Genomic DNA, 21,189 nt, shown 5'->3' on the forward strand with positions numbered 1-21,189 from the left:
AGGCGCATGCGCAGAGTGGGCTCTGGCCAGACCCTGTGGGCACTCGGTGCCGCTGCCGCCGCTTGGTGGGTTCGCAGGATCGCGCTGGGAGCCCGAGCCCGCAGGACTTTTGCAGACCCGGCGCCGCGGGAGGGAGTGGGGGCGGGAGCAGCCCCGCGTCCTCATCTGGCCCTGGGCGCACAAGCTGCGTGTCCGTGTGTCCGCTGTCCCTGGTCATCTGGGATGGAGTGACCGAAATGTCACAGCGGTCCAGAGAAGAGACACAGATTTGGGTCTGCCCAGGGCTGGTGGGCATCCAGGGCCCAACCGTAGGGCCAGACTAATAGGGGGGCTTCGTCCCGCCGCCTCCTTAAGGGGCTCCAGCAGTTGGTTCCCAGCTCCTCGGAGCGGGCAGGACAGAAACCCAGTGCCCCCCGCCCAGCAGGCCGGGGATGGGGGATCTGAGGGGCACTGCCCAACGGATACCATCAATGTTGCCAACACAGGCTCCCTGGCCTCAAGCCCTCACCTCTCCAGCCAGCCCCAGGGCTGCCGGGTCTTCCCTGCTTCTTCATGGCACCCTCCTTTCCGAAATTTGCAGTGGCCTGGAGCCCAGACTCCTTGGGCTTCCATTTAAAGGCTGGTTTTCCCCTACTTACCTCATCTCACCTTGATTCCCCAACCGCCACACACAGATATCTTCCTTTCTCTTGGTCTGGGCCCTGGATCTTCCCCAGGATCCAGCCCCCTGATCCCTGACCTTCCAAACCTGCCCATCCTTCAAAGTGTAGCTAGAATTCCACTCTCTTCCCAAGCTTGGTAACCCCCTGGTGTCCCGGTATTCTCAGAAGAGCCGTGATGTTGTGTAAGTCGATTCTCCTCCACAAAGAGAATCTATTAAATGTTTAAATAAATTTAACAGTCTGTATGCATTGGTCAGACTTTTCAGATAATTAATTACATTTGCAAACGAGAGAGAAAAACCCCTGTCAGACCATGTATCCCGATTTATGATTTGGAAAATGTGGTCACTTTATCCCTGAAGACTTCCCTCCCTAATCATTCCAGTTCCATGCCTGGTATTCCTAACTCAATGGTTAGCTCCCCTGGAGCAGGGATTACCGCTGAATAAATATGTCAAAATTCCAAATCTTTTGAAGTTGGGGGGCGGGGGGGAATCCAGAAGTTTGAAGAAAATGGAAATATATCCAAAACATATTTTTGCACTCTTCACAAATACAAAATCACTCTTTTTAGTGTGTCAGAAAAATGTCCAGTTTAACACAAATCAATGTGATTGAATATAGCAGAAATAGTGAAATAGGTAGAAATTTGTCCTTTTAGTTTGATTTGTCATGTACCAGGTGAAGGAACTTTAATAATTTCTCTGGAGATTTGCTTTCCTCCTGTTTAATTTGGATTTGGGATTTGGGGATAATATATATACCTATCTATTTTATAAGATGATTGTGGTGAAAATGAAATGTGAAATAGAATTAAATGGGTGTTTTTGTTGTTGTTTTCAATTTTAAGTATTTTTTTGTTCAGGAAATAATCCTTAATAACATTTCTAAAGAAAATTACTTTTAAATGGTTTAAATTTTGTTACTAACAAGCTTCAAGGTGCTGAGTGACTATTTAAAAAATTAGGCAGTTCTGAATTTTTTCCACTTTGGGATCAGGGAGGCCAGTGTCACCTAATGTGACCCTAAGCAAGTAACCTAGCATAACCTGTAGGGTGAGTCAGGCAGCAGCTAGGATTTTGACCCTACCACTTACACATGCCATCATCTCAACCACTCTGACCATCTGTCTCCTCATCAGTAAAATATGAATAATAGTCATAACATGTACTGAATGCTTTCTGTGGGCTGTGTACTATTTCAAGCATGTTGCATATATTAAGTCATTTAATCCTGACAACTCCAGGAGAGGACTATTAATATCTCCACTTTATGAAGGAGGAAACTGAAGCACAGAGAAGTTAAGACATTTGTCTGAGGCTGCCCAGCTAGTAAGTGGTGGAGCCCAGGCTGAATCCCAAGCAATGTGACCCCAGAGTCTGTGCTCTTGTCAGTGCTGGATTGGATGGCCCCTTCCTGTGGGGTTCTTGAAGGATTGAATGAAATAATATACATAAAGCACTCAGCTTGTGGCCTGGGGCACAACTATTAAAAGTATCCCATTATCTTAAGGTATAAGTGTGATAATGTCTCTACGCCTACAGCCCAGTTCCTGGCACAAAGGAGTACTCTAGAAATTGATTCCCTTCCCCATTGACATTATGTGAAAACAGAGAACATGTTCCACAGTGCAGGCAGACATTTAAAAATGCTCATTTGGCCCTAGCCGTTTTGGCTCAGTGGATAGAGCGTCAGCCTGCAAACTGAAAGGTCCCAAGTTCGATTCCAGTCAAGGGCACATGCCTGGGTTGTGGGCTTGATCCCCAGTGGGGGACTTGCAGGAGGCAGCCGATCCATGATTCTCTCTCATCATGGATGTTTCTATCTCTCTCTCCCTCTTCCTTCCTCTCTGAAACCAATTAGAAAAAATACTTTCAAAAAAATGCTCATTTGTGCATGATATTTTATCCTTCGGATGAGAGGTGGGTACAGGGAATTCCCAAGAATCTGTTGAATACACCTTGGCTACAGGCAAATTTGTGTCTCTACTCTCATTTACTTTTCATATACTTCTTTTTTTATTGCCTCTATGTTCTTCTTAAGCAGGGATGGGGAACATCTGGCCCGAGGGCCGAGTAAGGCCTGTGAAATCATTTGGTCTGGCCCTGCCAAGGCATTAGGGGTGAATCAATTGACCAAATGTCGCAGGCTAATTTTTAAGTGGATAATTTTGTATGGCCCGAAAATGATGTTATAAATATACAAATGGCCTTGGGCAGAAAAAAAAGGTTCTTCACCCCTATTCTAAAGAAAAGGTTTCCCTTGATTGGGAAAAGCCTCAGCCTAATGCTGTAGAACATGGAATTGGCATGAAATGTTGCCAGGACCTGTGAGTTTCTGAAGGCACTAACTTTCACGCAGTTGCCAGGAGTAGGATCCAACTCCTGCCAAGCCCAGGGTCTGGCAGGATGTCCTCTATGGCTAAAATTTTCCTGGGTCTCCACACAGATTGGGCTTTGGGTTCAATCCACTCACACATGCTCCCCTAATCTGTTCCCACATCGTTCATACAATTACTTCTTCTCAGCTATGCCCACCCACCACCCCAGACATACCTGCTCCTCTGGACCCTCTCCACACAAGATGCAATGCACAGACCCCATCTTTACTCCCTCCCCCCAAAAAACACTTATTCTTTCTTTCATTCTGCTTCCACATAGGTGATGGGTCTTACATGCCAGGCACTGTGCTAGGTACCAGGGCATCATTTAGCCACAAAAACTCACATACACATCTGTTTGTCCACACACAGACATTACATGAAGGTACCTGCACACCCCTTATATATATAACCACATGTAACCCCCATATTTGCAAAGGATACATACACATACCTGTAAAAACACTCTCCATTCAGCCCCTCACATCATTGGCCTATGTTTAGAATGGTCTTTGATTTTGCTTCCTCCATTTTGTGTTTATTTACCTATCGTCTTAATGGCAGACTTAACCTAAAGGTGGTAAGGTGTGAGGCTTGTGAAATAGTCCAGTTTTGATCCCTCCAGCAGTTTCTGTCATGTTATATTTATCTGTCATGTTATAGAAGTGACCTGGGGCAGGGGTGGGTAGGCAGCAGTGGTCTTAGGTCAGCTTGCTCGGTTGCTCAGACTGTGGACTGTAGACCCCTAATCAAGAGGAGAGTAAGGGAGAGGGAGGAAATGAACTGTATTGCCCTACTCATCAGGCCCTGAAATCAGCCCCTTCTGACAGGAAAACAGAGCAGGTGGCCAAGCCGCTGAATCCCGCACCTTCCCTGGCCTGGCAGTCTAACCTCCCGCCAACTCCGAGGACCCAGTTCTTGTCCTTTAAGAAACATGCTCTCACCTGGCCAGCATGTCTGGCTGGTTGAGCATCAACCTATGAACCAGGAGGTCATGGTTTGATCCCTGATGTGGGGCATGCAGGAGGCAGCCAATCAATGATTCTCTCTCATCATTGATGTTTCTGTCACTCTCCCCATCTCCCTTCCTCTCTGAAATCAATAAAAAAAATATTTTTTTAAAGAAACATGCTCTCAAGTGTGTGGGGGGCAAGAGAGGGACCTCAGCTGTGTGGCTGAGGGCGTGGATCAAATGCCTCTGTGAGAGACTGGGGTAGATTTCAATAACTCCTATTAATGGGCTACTGCCACAGAAGCAGGGAGAATGACAATTTCAGGGAAGTGTTTCTTCAAGTTTACCATTATACTATAGCAGGCCTTAGTTTCATAGCCAACTGAGGGAACAGGTCATCTTTGACACTGGGAGGCTAGAAGGAGGAAGCTTGAAAAGAAGACAGGGAGGGGTAAGGAGATGCAATTATAAATTTTCAATCTATCCCCAAGAAATTTAAAAATTGGTACATGGGAATGAGAGCAGACAGGAGGAATGAATAGGTGGAGCACATGTGAAACTATTCTGTATGACACTATAATGGTGGGTACATGTCATTATACATTTGTCCAAACCCACAGAATGTTCAACACCAAGAGTGAACCTTAATGTAAACTATGAACTTTGGGTGCCTATGACAGGTCAATGTAGGTCCATCAATTGTAACAAAATGCATTGCTCTGTGGAGGTGTTGATAGTGAAGGAAGCGATGCGTGTTGTGGGGAGGAGTATATAGGAAATCTTCTGCCTTACTCTCAATTTTGCTGTGAACCTAAAACTCTAAAAAACAGTCTTAATAAAAATTAGTATACTCTACTAGATTTAAAGGAAGATAAAGAGATTGAACTGGTTGGATACAATCAAAGTACAATGTGTTAAAGAGAGATTGGAACTTTATTGAGACTTTCTACCTGATGAAATCAGAATGGAAAGAACACTGGAAAGGTTCCACTTTGGAGAGAAACAGCTACAGTTCAGGCACAAATACTCACAAATACTCCTCTTGAGGGATCTCTGGATCCTAAATTTCCCCCAGCTTTCAACCCACCCCCCTACCCCCCATAAAAGTCAGAATTCTGCTTAAAATCCACCTCCACAGAGTGAGGCACAAAATAGCTCTTAACGTCCAAGCTGACTGACGGACAAGCCTGCGGGCAGTTAGAGAAAAGGTAAGTCAAGGAGTGAGCATAGGATTAGGAATAAGAAAAGAAAAATGGATGGAGAAAAGAAAGGGGGGGGGATCACACTGACAATGTCACCACCCTGAAAATATAAATATTGTATGAATGTATTAGCCTCATTCCACCTTCTTCCCCCGAAGCAATGGTGATAGTAGCTATGACAATGCCCATACAATTCTGCGTATTTTATTTCCCTTACTGCACTGAGAAACACAGATGTGCCAAGAGGAGCTCCAGTGCATTAAGGGGCATTAAGGAGCAAGGTGGGAGGGCAGACTCTGAGAGGGTAAAGGACAGAGAGATGAGGCAAGGGTTGGTTCTTGGTGAGAAGAAAAGCGGCGCATCAGGCCCTGTCACCAAGCTCCTTGGACACCCCTAGCAGATCCTTTCTTCTCTGGTTGGCTCTGTCCTTAGAAACAATGTCCTGAAGGCAGTGGGGCCTCTGGCTTTCTCGTGGGAGGTTCCAGGTCCTCCACGAAGCCAAAGGAAGCAGCCTCTGTTGCAGCCGCACCAGAGCGTTACTAATTCTGAGAAACAGGAATTCCGAAGTTGCAGTTCTCCGCATGGCCCTAATCTGATTGCCACTTTACTTCCACTGCCTATCCTCAGTGCCGCTCCCTCTGCCTTCATCTTCACTTTATTCTGCACCAGGATGACTTCCTGGTGCTGGCAGGTCCTGAGCCACGCCTCCTGGTAAAGCTCCCAAGAGAGGCTGGCTCCCTCGGCAGGAGCCCCTCAGGGCAGCCCCGGGCCCAGTCTCCAGGATTTGCACAGACTGTTCACTTACCCACCTTTTGTCAAACGGCTCCTTCCCTCCAGGGTCCTTCCTCCATCCTCAGTCCCTCGCTGCCCTTCTGGTGGCACACCAGCTCTCTGGCATCTGTTATCTCCCTAATCTCTCTTGGACAACATAATACACACATATCCACACGTATTGGTATCTGAAGGCCCAGGCTTTCCTGCGGTACGTCCAGTGGGAATCAGCATCAAGTTCAGGTGGAAAACTGAAGGTTAAGCCTTAGTTGCCACTGACATTGATGGCTGGTGCTGGTTCTGACTCCTGTGAGTTTTGAGTGTTAGCACATCAGGGAATGAGAAGAAGGGAAAGGGAAAGCCATGGTGATGAAAATCAGGAAGGAACGACTCTTCTGCGGAGTGTCTCCACGGAGAAGTTGTGGAAACAGCCTCCTCTTAAGTTTGGAAGAGGCGGGCTGCCCAGAGAAGTCCCCAACGAAAAGGAGCAAGGTCTCCATTGTCCCCTCTGAAACCCAAAGACTTTGGGATCCAAGTTTTCCAAGACATGCAATAAACAAAGACACACTGCAAACCAATTAACCCTCTGAGCTGTACTTTCACTGAAGTCACTTCCAGTGAATTACCTGAATGCATGGAACACTGACCCTTCTCTTGGGGCCAACAAAGGGACTCAGCTTCCCAGCTGGCTTAGAACACCACGTCAGAGAAATGGCATGGGGGAGGCAGATCCTTCTCTTAGCCTGGGAACTCTTGTTCACTCTTAGTGTTCAGGTATCCTAAACCATCCCTCCCAACCCTGGAGGAAACAGGGAAGAGAGCCTGGGGGAAGGCTCAAAACCCAGGTTGATTCAAGCCCAAGAGATTATCCCCTACTGAAGTCAACCAAAGTTTAAGAGACAGCTGAGCACTGGAGGGGGGGATGGGGGGAGACACAGAAGACTGTGTGGAAGGCAGCCACAAAGGACCAGGACAGTCCTACTGACTCAAGTCTTCTCTTTTCCCAGCTTAAAGGGGGAAAAGGAACTTCAGCTGCTTTTAGCTTGTTTAATGCTCATCAACTCAGTATACCCTAGAATTTAGCTGCTCTCTGTCCCTCCAAGATAGGACCCAGGAAAAGCTGGTATGGCCTGACTTGCCTCAATCAGGCCTCCTAATTGAAGCAATGAGACAAGCAAACTATAATTCACAGTTTCCACTCTCCTCCCTTGACCCACACCTTCCCCCACCACTGGCCTCAATTAACTCCCAAATCTCCAATGTGTGATGATTCTTACCAGTGTGGCTCAAAGGGCTAATAAACCAGGACTTCTCAGACAGTTAGAACACAAGCTCATTCACCAACAGGAACCCGAGAATGGCCACACAACAACCTAGTGTTTCTTATAGCGATTCTTTGGGGTTTCCCCACACCCTGTTTTGTCACAGTTGAGAGCACCTGGATTCTTCCCCAGCCCCAGGCTTCCCAGGAGGCCGGGGAGCTCATGGGTGATGGCCCGCTCAATCTTCTCCAGAAAGCAGCCCCCCATGTAGGAGCACTGCTGGGACAGGAGCTTGAAACCGGAAATGGGGTTGATCCCAAAGAAGTCCTTGTAGGCCTCTCGGTTGGGAAGGTCAAATTTGCTGACGTTGGTCTTTGCCAGGATGGTCTTGAAGATATAGAATTTATCAGGATCTTCCACAATGTCCTTAAAAACCAGCTCTCCGTCGCTGAAGAAGGTCATTTTGTCCTTGTACGTCTGCAGATATCGGTCGACCAAAAGGGCGTGGATGCGAACCCGGATGGCATGCTGGCGGATGAAGGCAATCTTGTTCTCCAATCTGTTCTCGATCACCTGGTTCAGGTCTTCCAAGAGGGAGATCTCTTCCTTGAGAAACAGGTCCCGGTGAGTATCGGGCTTGTAGTCTTGTGGCCAAAAGGAGCTGACGTAGACCCTTGGGGGCTCAGTGACGTTGATGAGCGGGGCCAAGCTCCAGAAGAGAGCCCCATAGACCCGCATGAGCATCTGAGTAGCCAGGTTGTCGGCCTTGTTCAGGATGATCCTTATCTGGGATTCACGCCCCTTCAGCTGGCGGAACAGAGTCTCCAGTTCCAGACCCACATCCAGCTTGGTTGGGTCAAAGACGACAAAGATGAGGTCAGCTCTGTCAATGAACCATTGGCACACATCGTTGAAGGGGTAACCTTTGGGAGAGGGAGTGAGAAGTCAGGCTGAGCAAGCCTTAGCCCAAGACCCTTGTGCCTCTTGCCAGAACCAAACCATTGGTTCCACAGGTTGAAGGAAATAACAGCATTAAGGATTTTCTGGCCTTCTGAAGGCTTTTAAGAATTAATTGTGTATCTCCTGCCCCTTGTCAACCTTCAACCAAGAACAGCCTGATCCTTGCTTTAGTCTAAGTAGAATCCAAGGTTCCAGGGAAGCAAAATGCTTTTTTTGAAATGGAGATTTTCCTACTGTCTAAAAAGATCCGGGGCAGTGGCGAAGATGTTGAAGGAAAAAAGTCAGGGAATTAGCCCTAACCGGTTTGGCTCAGTGGATAGAGCGTCGGCCTGTGGACTGAAAGGTCCCAGGTTCGATTCCGGTCAAGGGCATGTACCTTGGTTGCGGGCACATCCCCAGTAGGAGGTGTGCAGGAGGTAGCTGATCGATGTTTCTCTCTCAACGATGTACTCTCTATCCCTCTCCCTTCCTCTCTGTAAAAAATCAATAAAATATATTTTTAAAAAAAAAAAAGTCAGGGAATTAGAAGGATGTGAAAGAGAGGATCTACCAGTACTAGACTTATTGAGGTGATCATTTCTTAAGTTATATAAATGTCTAATCACTATGTTCTACACCTGAAATTAGCATAATATTGTATATCAACTGTAATTGTAAAAAAAATTAATTAATAAAAATTAAAAAGAAGAGTGAGGATCCATCATTTAGTGGAAAGAAATGCGAATCCAGCATAAGACCCAGGCTAGAATTGGGGCTTTGTCACTGGCCAGCTGAATATTAAATGCTTCCAAGTTTTAGCATTTCAGCTATAAAATGACAAGAACTATGAAGCCTAGGCTAATCTCAAGAGTACTATGTTGCTACAAATACAGGAAAGCACCTAACTTAAACTTCCAGTCACAAGGTAGGTGCTTAATATCTTTTTATTCCTTCAACTTCTTATTTTCAAAATGAGGCTAGGAATATCTGTCTTGAAATTATTTTACAATAATCAGCCAATAATGCATAAAATTACCTAATATATACTAGGATAAAATAAAGGTTAATATTAGTGATAATATTATTACTAGTCATAAAACAGGGTCTGGTTATAACCAAAATAGGAGTGAGAGCCATAAACTGAGATCTATCATCTGGTCATATAGTCTACAAATGCCTGTTATGACTCATCTCTGCAGATAACTCTGAGTCATGACGATACTCAGTGGCCTATACAGCCTAGTGCCTGCTGGGCCCAAAGTGGCACTCCCCTGTCACTTGAAGGTAAGTAGGGCTTTTGATACAGGTTTATGTTGAAGCAGGCCTGGTAAAGCAGGAAGAATTAAAGGTCAGGTTCAACCCAGCCCCAGGTTAGCCAGAGGTCAAGTACACCTGGACTGAGATCCAATTAATCCAGGCCCTTGATCAGTCAGGACAGCCTGGGCCTCCTAAAGACAGCTCAGCCCCAGCGTGGACTTTGAGAAGCTACTTACAGAGAAGATCAGCTTCCTCTTGGGAAAGTAATGATCACCTCCAAACCAGATCAGTCCTTGGGGAGGTAAAAGGACAAGGTACTCCACACCTAAGTGGCACCACAGTAAAAACAAGTAGGGGATGGAGGCAGAGAACACATCCCCTGGTGTTGGGCAATGCTGGCCACATTTCCTCTCTCCTGCCTGCCTACCACCCACTGTCAAAAGCTCACCCTGTGTCAGAAATAAGTGCTAAATTACCTCTTTCTTGCTGTTTGCGGTTCTCAATGATGCCTGGTGTGTCCACAAAAGTGACCCGCTCTAGAAGTTTGTGGGGAACCTCGATGCCAATCAGCTTTTCCAGGAAATTCTGGCCAAACTTCTCGAGGGGTGAGAAGGACCGGGTACTGTCAGCTGCCATGACAATACCCTCGATGGTTTTTAGCTTGGGCCCATGCATGATGACCGTGAACTCAGAGGTGGTAGGCTCAGCACCTGCACACATAGGCACAAGGTTAGTAGAAACATAGTCATCTCCTAGGAAGAGACCTACTAGAAAGCAGATGGGTTAAGCAAGGTATTTCAGGGAGGGTTTGCCGCAAGAATCAGCTACTATGTTTGCTAAGCTAGTGACTTCCCTTTTGTTAACTGTGGATGGATAAATATATACTAGAGGCCCGGTGCACGAAATTCATGCATGGGGGGGAGGGTCCCTCAGCCCAGCCTGCACCCTCTCCAATCTGGGACCCCTCGAGGGATGTCCGACTGCCTGTTTAAACGGGCAGTCGGACATCCCTCTCACAATCCAGGACTGCTGGCTCCCAACTGCTCACCTGCCTGCCTTCCTGATTGCCCCTAACCGCTTCTGCCTGCCAGCCTGATCACCCCTAACCACTCCCCTGCCAGCCTGATTGCCCCTAACTGCCCTCCCCTGCAGGCCTGGTCACCCCTAACTGCCCTCCCCTGCAGGCCTGGTCCCCCCCAACTGCCCTCCCCTGCAGGCTTGATTGCCCCCAACTGCCCTCCCTTGCAGGCCTGGTCCCTCCCAACTGCCCTCCCCTGCTGGCCTGATCACCCACAACTGCCCTCCCTTGCAGACCTGGGCCCTCCCAACTGCCCTCCCCTGCTGGCCATCTTGTGGCGGCCATCTTGTGTCCACATAGGGGCAGCCATCTTTGACCACATAGGGGCAGCCATCTTGTGTGTTGGAGTGATGGTAAATTTGTATATTACTCTTTTATTAGATAGGATATATATATATATATATATATATATATATATATATATATAATGAAATTTACCACTTTGACCATTTTACGTGTACAGTTCAGTAGCATTAAGTATGACCACCATCCATCTCCAGAACTTTTTCATTACCCCAAACTGACCTGTATCCATTAAACACTAACTCCCCATTCTTAACTTCCCCAACCCCTGGCAACAACCACCATTCTACTTTCTGTCTCTATGAATTTGATGACTCTAGGGGCCTCATTAAATGGAACCATATGACAAATTGGTTTATTTTGCCCTGGCTGGTGTGGCCCAGTTGATTGGAGCGTTGTCCCATGTACCAAAGGGTCACGGGTTCGATTTCTGGTCAGGGCACATACCCAGGTTGTGGGTTCAATTCCCCATTGGAGCACGTATGGGAGGCAACCGATCAACATTTCTCTTTCACATGTTTTTCTCTCTCTCTTCCTCTCCCTTCCTCTCTCTCTAATATCAATAAAAACATATTAATAAAAAAATGGTCCCCAAGTTTCACCCATGTTGTAGTATGTATCAGAACTTTATTATTTGTTAAGGCTGAATAACATATTATTTATCCATTCATACATTGATGGATATTTGGGTTGTGTCCACCTCTTGTGTATTGTGAATAATGCTGCTACCAACATGAGTGTAGCTGCTAGTTTCTTATATGTGATTTTCATTATTATATTGATGACACATAAAAACATATAAATGTTTTGTTTTTTTCATAGAAATTTTACATATGACATTGAAATACAAGAATCACCCAAGAAAATCCCACCTGTATAAAGCTGGTAGCGAGTGTCTTCCAACCCGAGGAGGTAGTTTATCATGGTGGATTTGCCAACGCTCCACGGTCCCAGGAACAGCACCATTGGCTTGGAAGTGATTTCCCCATCTGTGGGCAGCAGGAGTTAGAGGTGGAAGTGAGCTAACAAGTTTCTCACTACAGGAGCGACACAGTTCTTCACGCTGCATCCCAGACAGTCCATCTAATTGGGTTGTGGAATTCTACGTTGGACCAGACAGCATGTAGCAATCAGTGGTACATCTCTTGCTACGTAAGTGCAATCACCCAGTTAAAAGATACCATTTGGGCCTTGCCCAGATGCTTGGCACACTAGCACCAGAAGGAGGCACTAAGTGAAGTCAACAGATACTGACGCAGAGCTTACTCTGAATGAGGCCTCCTGGTTTTTGGTCTGGGGGAGAGAAGGATTCATAAAAGGAGAGCAGAGAGCTGCCACAGAGCAGGGAGCTGTGAAAACTCTGCTATCTGGATTGGTAACAGAAGAAAGGGTATGAGAGAGGTTTATACAATCTTAGGCGGCCTGGACGCTGACGTTGCCTTTCCCCAGCCTCCCTCCCCTTAGCTGCGCCTCTTGAAATCCCATCTCAGACTCAGCCCCACCCTGGGCTCTGGGGCCAGTCTCAAATATTAGCCTCCAAAGTTCCTGACATATTTGCCAGGTCCCAAGACCAAGCACTGAACAGGCAATTCTTGGGTTCTTGGGCCCTGTGTCCGATGTTAGAGAGAACACTCTGCACGGGCACTCTAGTTGGGATCCCTAGAAGAAAAGGCAGAATTCTCCAGTGCTTTCAAAACCAGGGGATGCAGCCACCCTGTGCTGGCCCCAGCTCTTTCAACCCTTCTTTGAACCAAAGAGGGTCAGCCCTGCATAATTTAGTGCCTAAAATTATCCAGACTTCTTTATCTCCCTGAGCCTGCAGATAGATAGGCCTCAAAACAGCAGGCACTCCATTTATTTTTTTCTGTTATAATTTATTTAATGTCTTGGTTCAAAAATCAAAGTATAAAGCCCAGCTGGAGTGAGCATTGTCCTGTGCCCCAAAAGGTTGCTGGTTCAATTCCCAGAAGGCAAAAGATGTTTCTCTTTTACATCAATGTTTCTCTCTCTCTCTCTCTCTCTCTCTCTCTCTCTCTCTCTCTCTCTCCCTACCCCCCTCTCTCTTTCCTCTCTCTAAGCATGTCCTCAAGTGAGGATTTTTTTAAAAATCAAAGTATAAAAAGGTACACAAGTGAGAAGTCTCACATCCATGTCCCCAATCTGTCTAGACCACGGGTGGGGAACCATTTTTCTGCCCAGGGCCATTTGGATATTTATAACATCATCTCGGGCCATACAAAATTATCAACTTAAAAAATTAGCCTGCTATATATATTTGGTCAAACATTTAATTAACTCACCCCTAATGCTTTGACAAGGCCAGACCAAATTATTTTGCAGACCTTATATGGCCCTCAGGCCAGACATTCCCCACCCCTGGCCTAGACCCCCTACATATTATTTCAGGTATTTCCATGCATATATAAGCAATACTAGTAGAAAACATACTCCTCATCTGTTTTATAGAAAGAGGAGTAGGATATTCTTTTTCTGTACCTTGCTTCTTTTTATTATTATTATTCTCACTTGAGGATATATTTCCATTGATTTTGAGAGACAGAGAACATTGATTGGTTGCCTCCCATACATGCCCTAACCAGAAATCAAACCTTTTTGTGCATGGTATGACACTCCTACCAACTGAGCCACCCAGCCAGGGCTGCACCTCCTACTTGATGCACTAGTTTTCTTTCTCTAAGGTGATACCAATCCTAGAAGACCAAGATGGTTTCTCGTAAGTGGGCGCACATATATTGCCTGAAAGCAACACCATGACCCTGCCCCGTGAGTTACTGGCATCTCTGTGGGCATCAACCCCTGGCTTAGGGACAGGAAGGGATAGGCAGGCTGAGGCGATGGCAGGAATCCCCAGTGATAACCTAAGATCCTACAAAAAGTCTATTTTACCCCAGCCCAGGCCGGGGACGCCAAGGGGGGTGGGACCTTCAGCCAGCAGGCAGCTGAGACCAACCACCCCAGGGCTCTCCCCGATGCTGTTTCAGCCCTCCCTCTGCAGCAGCGGGCATTACTAGCACATGAAGGAGGCTACAGGTTGTGCAGGAGAGCAGAGGTTGTGCAGGAGACTTCCCAAGGGCACAGGGAGTCACAGCACTGGAGGGAGAGGAGGGAAGGGGAGCCAAGTCTGGAAAATGAGCTCAGGAGTCAGGATGCCCTCCCTGCAGAGCGCTATTCCTGGGGCAGCCCACGGCGGGGGCGCCAAACTGCCAGCTCTGAGGGCTGCAGGAGAAGGCAGGAGTGGAGGGCAGGGAAGCAACTGGGAGACTATAACCTCACAACAACACCTGCACTTTCTCTATGAAGCCAAAGAGGATCGTTTGGCCCTTAGGCTTGCAAGAAACAATAGAGCCTGGCCATTGTGGCTCAGTTGGTTGAGCATTGTCCCATGTACCAGGTCATGGGTTCAATTCCCTGTCAGGGCACATTCCCGGGTTTCAGGTTCGATTCCCAGTAGGGGGTGTGCATGAAGCAGTCAATTGATGTTTCACTCTCTCCCTCTCCCTCACTCTCTCTAAAAGCAATAAAAAACATATTTTTTAAAAAAAGAAACAATAGAGATCATTGTGCAACAGGGCGTTCTCTCGGAGAAGGAGAGAGTTATAGCCCCAAGTTCCAGCTATGTGATCTCTGGGCATCCAGTTCCTCTTCTGGAAAGCAGGAATAAGGTACACCCTATATCATATCCACTTTTTAACCATCAAGAGCATCACATGAGACATACAGAAGCAGCCAAGCCCGGCGGGCGTGGCTCAGTGGTTGAGTGTCAAACTATGAACCAGCAGGTCACAGTTTGGTTCTAGGTCAGGGCACATGCCTGGGTTGCAGGCTCGATCCCCACTGGGAGCGGGCAGAAGGAAGCCGATCAATGATTCTCTCTCATCATTGATGTTTCTGTCTCTCTCCCGCTCCCTTTCTCTCTGAAATCAATTTTTTAAAAAATTTAATAATATACAGAAGGGGCCAGTTAACACAGAAAAGTGTTTAATGGCACTCACCATTGAGACAATAAATAGATATCATTATTAAAGTTTTCAAAGATGAATAACACTTTAGAAAGACATCGCTGTGGGGGAACAAGAGCTCTCATATCCTGTCATTATGGGTAAAAATTGGAATTGGTACAACCTAAGGCAATTTAGCAACAACTATCAAAATGTTTAATTTCCAGTGTTCCACTTATAAAAATTTATCATACAAATGTAGTTGCATGAAATATGTAACAATTATAGTAGTGCTTGTAATATTTTTAAAAAATTGAATATGGCAAATACCCTGCTTCCCATCAGCCAGTGCAGTGCATCCATGCAACTATCCGAAAGGGCAAAAGTAGCTACACACACACAGAGTTTTGTGAGATGATCCCATCTTTGTAAAACAAACAGGAAAAGACATACTTGTGCCCAGCTGGTGTGGCTCAGTGGTTGAGTGTCAACCTATGAATCAGGAGGTCACAGTTTGATTCCCAGTCAGGGCACATGCCAGGTTTTCGGGCTCAATCCCCAGTAGGGGGCATGCAGAAGGCAGCCGGTCAATGATTCTTTCTCATCATTGATGTTTCTATCTCTCTCTCCCTCTCCCTTCCTCTCTAAAATCAATAAAAACATTTCTGTAAAAGACATGCTTGTATTCATGAGGAACTACTGTATAACAGTGGGAGCCTCGGGGAGTGGAATTAGAGGTGTTGGAAATCAAGAAAGGGATTTTGTTTTCCAATGTATACTATTTTATACTATTGAGTTTGGAGAGTTGTTTTTTTGTGGGAGTTTTGTTGTTGTTGTTTGGTTTTTTGTGTTGTTTTTTGTGGGTTTTTTGCAACAAGTATACCCTATTTCATTATTTTGAAAATCAATTTTTAAAATAACCCAGACCTGAGGGAAGCTGACCAGGAGGAGTGAACAGGAGGAGGGAAGGATTCCAGGCCCATCAGGGGACTTAAGACATGCTCAGTAAGTGAATAGGGAGCTTTGTGGGCCCTTGAGTGCATGAGGGGTAGAAGCTGGCATCACTGCCCTTGGAAACCAAAACTGCACTACTGAAGCGTGAGTGCTTACAAATGAAATGTTTGCGGAAAACTCTGCAAATTACGGGGTACTCCTGCAGGGAAAGGATGAGTCACGTGACTGGGATCTCCAAGAACTTAGGAGAGCTCAGCTCCAGTGTCCTCGAGCCACCACACGAAGAGCTCGGAACCTCGTGGGCATGGGGGAGTGTGGACAGGTTGGAGGTACAGACCCGGCCTTGGGACACTGTACCTGTGATCTCGTGCTGCCGAAGCTCATTGTATTTGTAAGACTGCTCCAGGGGTTTGATGGACGAATGGTAGATCTTGCGAAGCCTCTGCAGCACCGCTGTGGACAGAGGAGGGTGAGGGCGGGGGGCGTCAGGTAGAGCTCACTCCAGACTGCTGACCACTGTGGACCAGGTCCCTTCCCAGGGCAGCTCTAGCCCTGCCTCGTGGGGAGCAGGGAGTATCTGCAGCCCAGCAACTATCCATGTATTAGCATTCAAGGAGGAGCTGGTCCACATCTCAACCCTCAGAAATCTTTAAACCCAAGGCGTCCCCTCCCCATCCCCTAAAGCTGCCTTTCTTTTTCATCTAACCCTCTCCTCCCTCCCTCTTCAGCACCACCTCAGCCTTCAGGTAACTGAAGGCCCTTTCCATGGCAGAGAGGAACCCCGTCTCCTCTCTGCCTCCACCTCTACTTGTGTTTGCCTTAGACTCAGAGGGCAAGGCGGTATGGCGCTAAGCAGGCCCGCAGGGCAGGATAGCCACCCTGTCCTCTACCCTTTCACTGGTCCCTCTGCTTGGATTGCCTTTCCTCCTTCCTGCCAACCCAGAGTCCCAAGGCCTTGGACAGTACCCCACCCCCACCCCCACCCCCCCACCCCACCCCCGAGGATGCAAACATCCCAAGCACCTCGTTGGGAAGAACATGACTCCAGGGAGAGGTGGCTCACAGGGGGAGGCTGGGACCTCAAAAGTGGTGAAGCAGGGTGTGAGGCACAAAGGGGGGAAGAGGGCCTGAGGGTCAGCAACCACACCTGTGCGGCTCCTCTCTACCTGTGCGCCACAGCAGAGTCCTGCCTGCTCTGAGCTTTCACTAACTCAACTAAGAGGTGACAGTAAGCTCCGCGGAAAGCTTGGATTATTATGCGGGTGACATGAAATATTGTGCATGAAAGGGCTTTGTAAACTGTAAAAAATCAAAGCAAATGTGATGAACTCTATTAACGCCCCTCCCCAGCCACAGTGTGGAAGCTGGCACCATCCTCAGACACAGCACTGGGGTTTGTCCTTGACCCTTTCGCTGATCCCGCTGCTGGGATTGCCTTTCCTCCTCCCTGCCAATCCAGAGCCCCCAGGCCTTGGACGCTGCTTGCAGAGTCTCTTCCACGAAGCCCCCCCCCACCCCCCACCTCCAGGCTTTTCTTCCTGGGGTGACCGCTGGCCTCAGAGCCCCCGCCCCAAGGCTTCCCAGCCCCAGCCCCAGGCCAGCGCCTTCCCCTCTGGTTACCAGAGTAATCGTCCGCTGGTTTGTCCTCGTTCAGCATCAGCGTTTTCTCGATGTGGGAGCGATCCCTCAGTGGGGCTTCTTCACTCACATCCTCCGCCTCTTCTGCGGACAGAAGCAGAGAGCAGGGTTAGAGCGAAGCTAAGAGCCAGCTGGGCTCCAAGCCCCCTAGACATGGATAAGGGCGGGGTCTGAGGAAGTGCTGACAGAAAGTTTGCCAAGTTCCACTAAATGGAGTTCTGTCTCTAGGAAGAACTTTGAAAATCCCAGCTCAACATCTGTGAAGCTCTGTGGTCCATTTTATGTAGTCAGCAAATGGCGATTGGGCAGTTGTGATGTGCCAAGCACTGAGCATCGTGCTGGGACTAAGGAGGTGCCCAAAACAGACACAGGTCCTGACTTGTGGCGATTTCCCTTCAGTTTAGTGGGGCAGGGGGAGAAATCATCTTAATCATTATAAGAGTAATGTGGCCATAGAAGGGAAGATTCCAGAAGCTGTGAGGGCCTAAGAAGTGTGTCTAGGAAGTCTTAGGGGGGATTAAAAAACTTCCCAGAAGGGCCACTTATGAGCTACGCTCCACTGTGTGAGGAGTTAACTAGGTGGAGATAGGGACAGGAGACAGGAGTGGCTTAGCAGGAAGGGTGCTGGGCCCCAGTGGGTAAGGGTGTGTGCTGTGGGGCAGGAGAGCTCCGCTAGGGCTAACCTGGAGGACCATAGGAGTCTGCATTTCATCCTAGAAGTACTGGCAGCCAGGGAGGGATTCTAAGCGAAATAACCTGATCAAATGAGCATGTGATCAGATTTCTAAGGCTGCCATAAAGCATGCGCAAGAGGAGCCTCTGGGCGGAGAGGGGTTCAACTGTTGGTTCTGACCAAGCAAGAGATGCCCATGACTGCCTGCAGGTCCCCAGGGAGACCGTGTCTACCAACTGGCTGCACCAAGGGTTTTAAGTAATTAGAGGTCATGTGGCCTTGAGCCTGTGGGGCAGAGGGAGAGTAGTTCCACCAGGGATGGAAGCAGAGAAGATCGATGTGTCTTGTGGAGCATCTCAGGACCCAGGCGGCCCCACCCAGACCCAGGACAGGGAGACAGGATGAGGGAAGGGGCTGGCTGACTGCCAGGGCCCCATAGAGGGTGCAAGAAGCTAATGAGAGATATGAAAACTGAATTCTGCAGGGAAACCGGGGGGAAGTCACACTGGGAGGATGGAAGGTGAAGACTGATCCCAGTTCCTCCATCCTAAAAGCCCCACACTTGGTCCAGGTCAGCGTCCTCAGTGGATGCAGCCATGGGCATCCTGGCCATGCCTAGGATTCGATACATCCTCAGTGTTGCCCATTGGCTTTGGCCCTGCCCTTTTCCTTCCCGACTCCCCAGTCCTGAGACAGCAGCTTCTGCTTCAAGTGGACATCTGTGGGACATCAGTGTCACGGCCAGCCTAAGATTTCTCATTGCAATCCTGACCCCAGCCCCAGTTCACCCCACCTGACATGGCCTCGTCTTCAAGGGCATGCCCCAGGTGTTAGCCCACTGAGGTGGTCCCCAGGGGCAGGGGATGGGCAGGCTCCCCACCTACATCCCCACCCATACATCTCTTCACCAGCCTGCACAGGGTCTCAAACCCTGCCACCTTGTCCTCCAGGCTAAGGCACTGGTTGGTGATAAACTGTATCAGGGATCCTAAAGGGCAGGCTCCCAAGGACCTAACTCAGAAGTGACCAGGTTCCTCTGGGCCCTTCGTGGAGTGGCCTCTTACTGAGTCCCTCCAAACTGGGAAGAAGTGGCTCATGAGCAGCCCCAAAGCACCCGCTGGGCCGGCGACACTGGACCAGGCCTCCACCCCCTACACCCGGACTGGCTGGGGCTCTCCCGCCCCACCCTGTCCCTGCCTGTCCCACTACATACAAGACTTCCAGGAAGAATGCAGCTGCCCAAGTGCCGGAGCAATTCTGGGGTCCCCTACCCTGAGCCCCCTCCACGGGCTCCTCTGCCTTGGCCTCCGAGGCCTCGTCCCCCTCGGGCCCTGGATTCGGTTCCTCTGAGCTCTGCTGGGCTCCCTCGTCCCCAGGGCTTGGGGTTCCTGCTGCTTCCTGGGGCTCCCCTGCTTCCTCAGAGGTGTCCCCTGCTTCCTCTGAACTAGCCCCAGAGCCGCTGTCCTCTTCTGATTCTTCTTGGGATGGAACTCCTCCTTCCTCGCCTCTGCTGAGGCCACCACCCTCTTCCTCAGAGGACGCAGCTTCCAGATCCTCCTCCAACATCCCTGGCGCCTGGCCTTCCAGGGGGCGGTCCTCCTGGGTGCCCCCTGTCTCTACAGCTGGGCTGGGCTCCCCCTGGTCCTCAGGCCCCTCCCTGGTTTTTTTATCCACGTCCATGACTCCATCTGGCCCTTCTGGCCCCTGATCAGGCCCTGGGATGCCCTCGCCTGCTGTCTCTACTGCCACAGGAAAGGCCCCTGTGCCTTCAGGCTCTGCCGTGCCCGCAGCTGCTCCCTGTGTAGGGCTGTCCCCTAGGACCTCCTTGGCTTCCTCAGTGACCACGCCATTCCCAGCCTGTCCTTCCGCCTCCTCTGTTGAGCCCTCTCTTGCACTGAGCTCTGGCCTCCCTTCTTCCCCAGTCCCCTCTTCCCCCTCTGGAGGGAGGGCGCTTGCTCCTGGTAGCTCCACGGGGTCCCCGGGGGGAGCTGAGGCTGAGGCATTGGAAAGGCTGGCTTCAGGGTCAGAGCCCGGGCTGGGGGCCGTGGTGGAGGCCCCTGTGGCCGTCTTCTCCGAGCTCTCAGCCTCCCTGCCATCTGGGGAGTGAAGGAGCAGGTTCTTCTCTTGAGGGGCCGCCTCTGCATAAAGCGCCCTTTCCTTCTCCTCTAGACTTGCATCTCCAGCAGAGAAATGATTCTCCAACAAATTGCCAACATCTTCTGTGCCACCCGAAGCAGAAACTTGCAGTTCTAAATGATTAGAACACGATTGGTCAGTTTCACAGGGTTGGCACTCACTTCACTTCTCAAAAGAGTCTAACTCAACCTAGCTCCTGTCTTCCGGGAGGGAGGTGTGGACCTGGTATCGGTGGCATCTCCCTCCCAGGTCTTCACAACTGCCCTGGGCAGCAAGCAGGGCTGGGTGTTACTCTGCCCCCCCTCCCAAGACAAAGAGGCCGTGGCTGGGGGAGTTACAGACCCACTGTCTGTCACTGCAGGACTGAGCGGCTGACACCCATTCCCCAGCTCCGCCCCTGACCCTGACAGCCTCTGCTGGGTCCTGATGACTGTGTAGGGATGGAAACTGGGTGAGCCTTCCAGTCCTTCCTCAACCTTGCCGCAGGCACGAAGGCACGTGTAGCCTGGCTCACCAGGAGATCTTTCCAAGATAGGACAGATGCCCTGTCAGTTCCTAGAGTCATTAACTAGCGTGCTTTTTATACTGCTATCAGCAAGGGAGTGCAAACAGGTGTGTGCAGGCCAGATAATCTTAGGTTACACGGCAGAGTACTTAGGGGATTACTTGTGGCTCTCAGCCTTATTAAGTCACACATCCAACTCTGTCCCCTTAAGGGCAGGCATTTGCTGGCCTTGCTACCTTAGATTAAAGAGGACATGGTCAGAGGAGAGAACGATATCCAAAACTAGAAGGGCCAGGGCTTCCCGGTGGCCTTAGCCAACCTCTTCTGAGGGTATCCCCTTCTAAAGCTGATAGCTTTACCGGGAAGCTGAAGGCACAGGGGAAACCAAGCAGGAGAGAACAAAGTAGGGGCTTAGTCTGTGCTAAGACCTCTGTCAAGGGACACGTTTAATTTATGTGGAAAATGGGGTCCTTCTGCCCCTCCCAACCAGACTGGACCTGTTTAAGGAGAAGGCCTGC

At 49.1% G+C, this 21,189-nt stretch overlaps 1 protein-coding gene across 1 annotated transcript in view; it reads right to left on the reverse strand.

The window, feature by feature from the left end:
- Positions 1-5,182: 5,182 nt before the first annotated feature.
- The window catches only part of SRL (sarcalumenin), a gene marked incomplete at its 5' end in the record, with an annotated part of 39,267 nt that continues 23,260 nt past the window's right edge, over positions 5,183-21,189 (reverse strand). Inside the window, 6 exons of the mRNA XM_079785121.1 lie at positions 5,183-8,152; positions 9,902-10,135; positions 11,679-11,795; positions 16,077-16,172; positions 17,340-17,441; positions 19,302-20,279. Of these exons, the coding sequence (XP_079641247.1) occupies positions 7,341-8,152; positions 9,902-10,135; positions 11,679-11,795; positions 16,077-16,172; positions 17,340-17,441; positions 19,302-20,279 (2,339 nt within the window). The 3' untranslated portion in view covers positions 5,183-7,340. The remainder of the gene's footprint in view (positions 8,153-9,901; positions 10,136-11,678; positions 11,796-16,076; positions 16,173-17,339; positions 17,442-19,301; positions 20,280-21,189) is intronic.

This window comes from Cnephaeus nilssonii, assembly GCF_951640355.1.
Source record: "Cnephaeus nilssonii genome assembly, chromosome: 2".
Classification (NCBI taxonomy): domain Eukaryota; kingdom Metazoa; phylum Chordata; class Mammalia; order Chiroptera; family Vespertilionidae; genus Cnephaeus; species Cnephaeus nilssonii.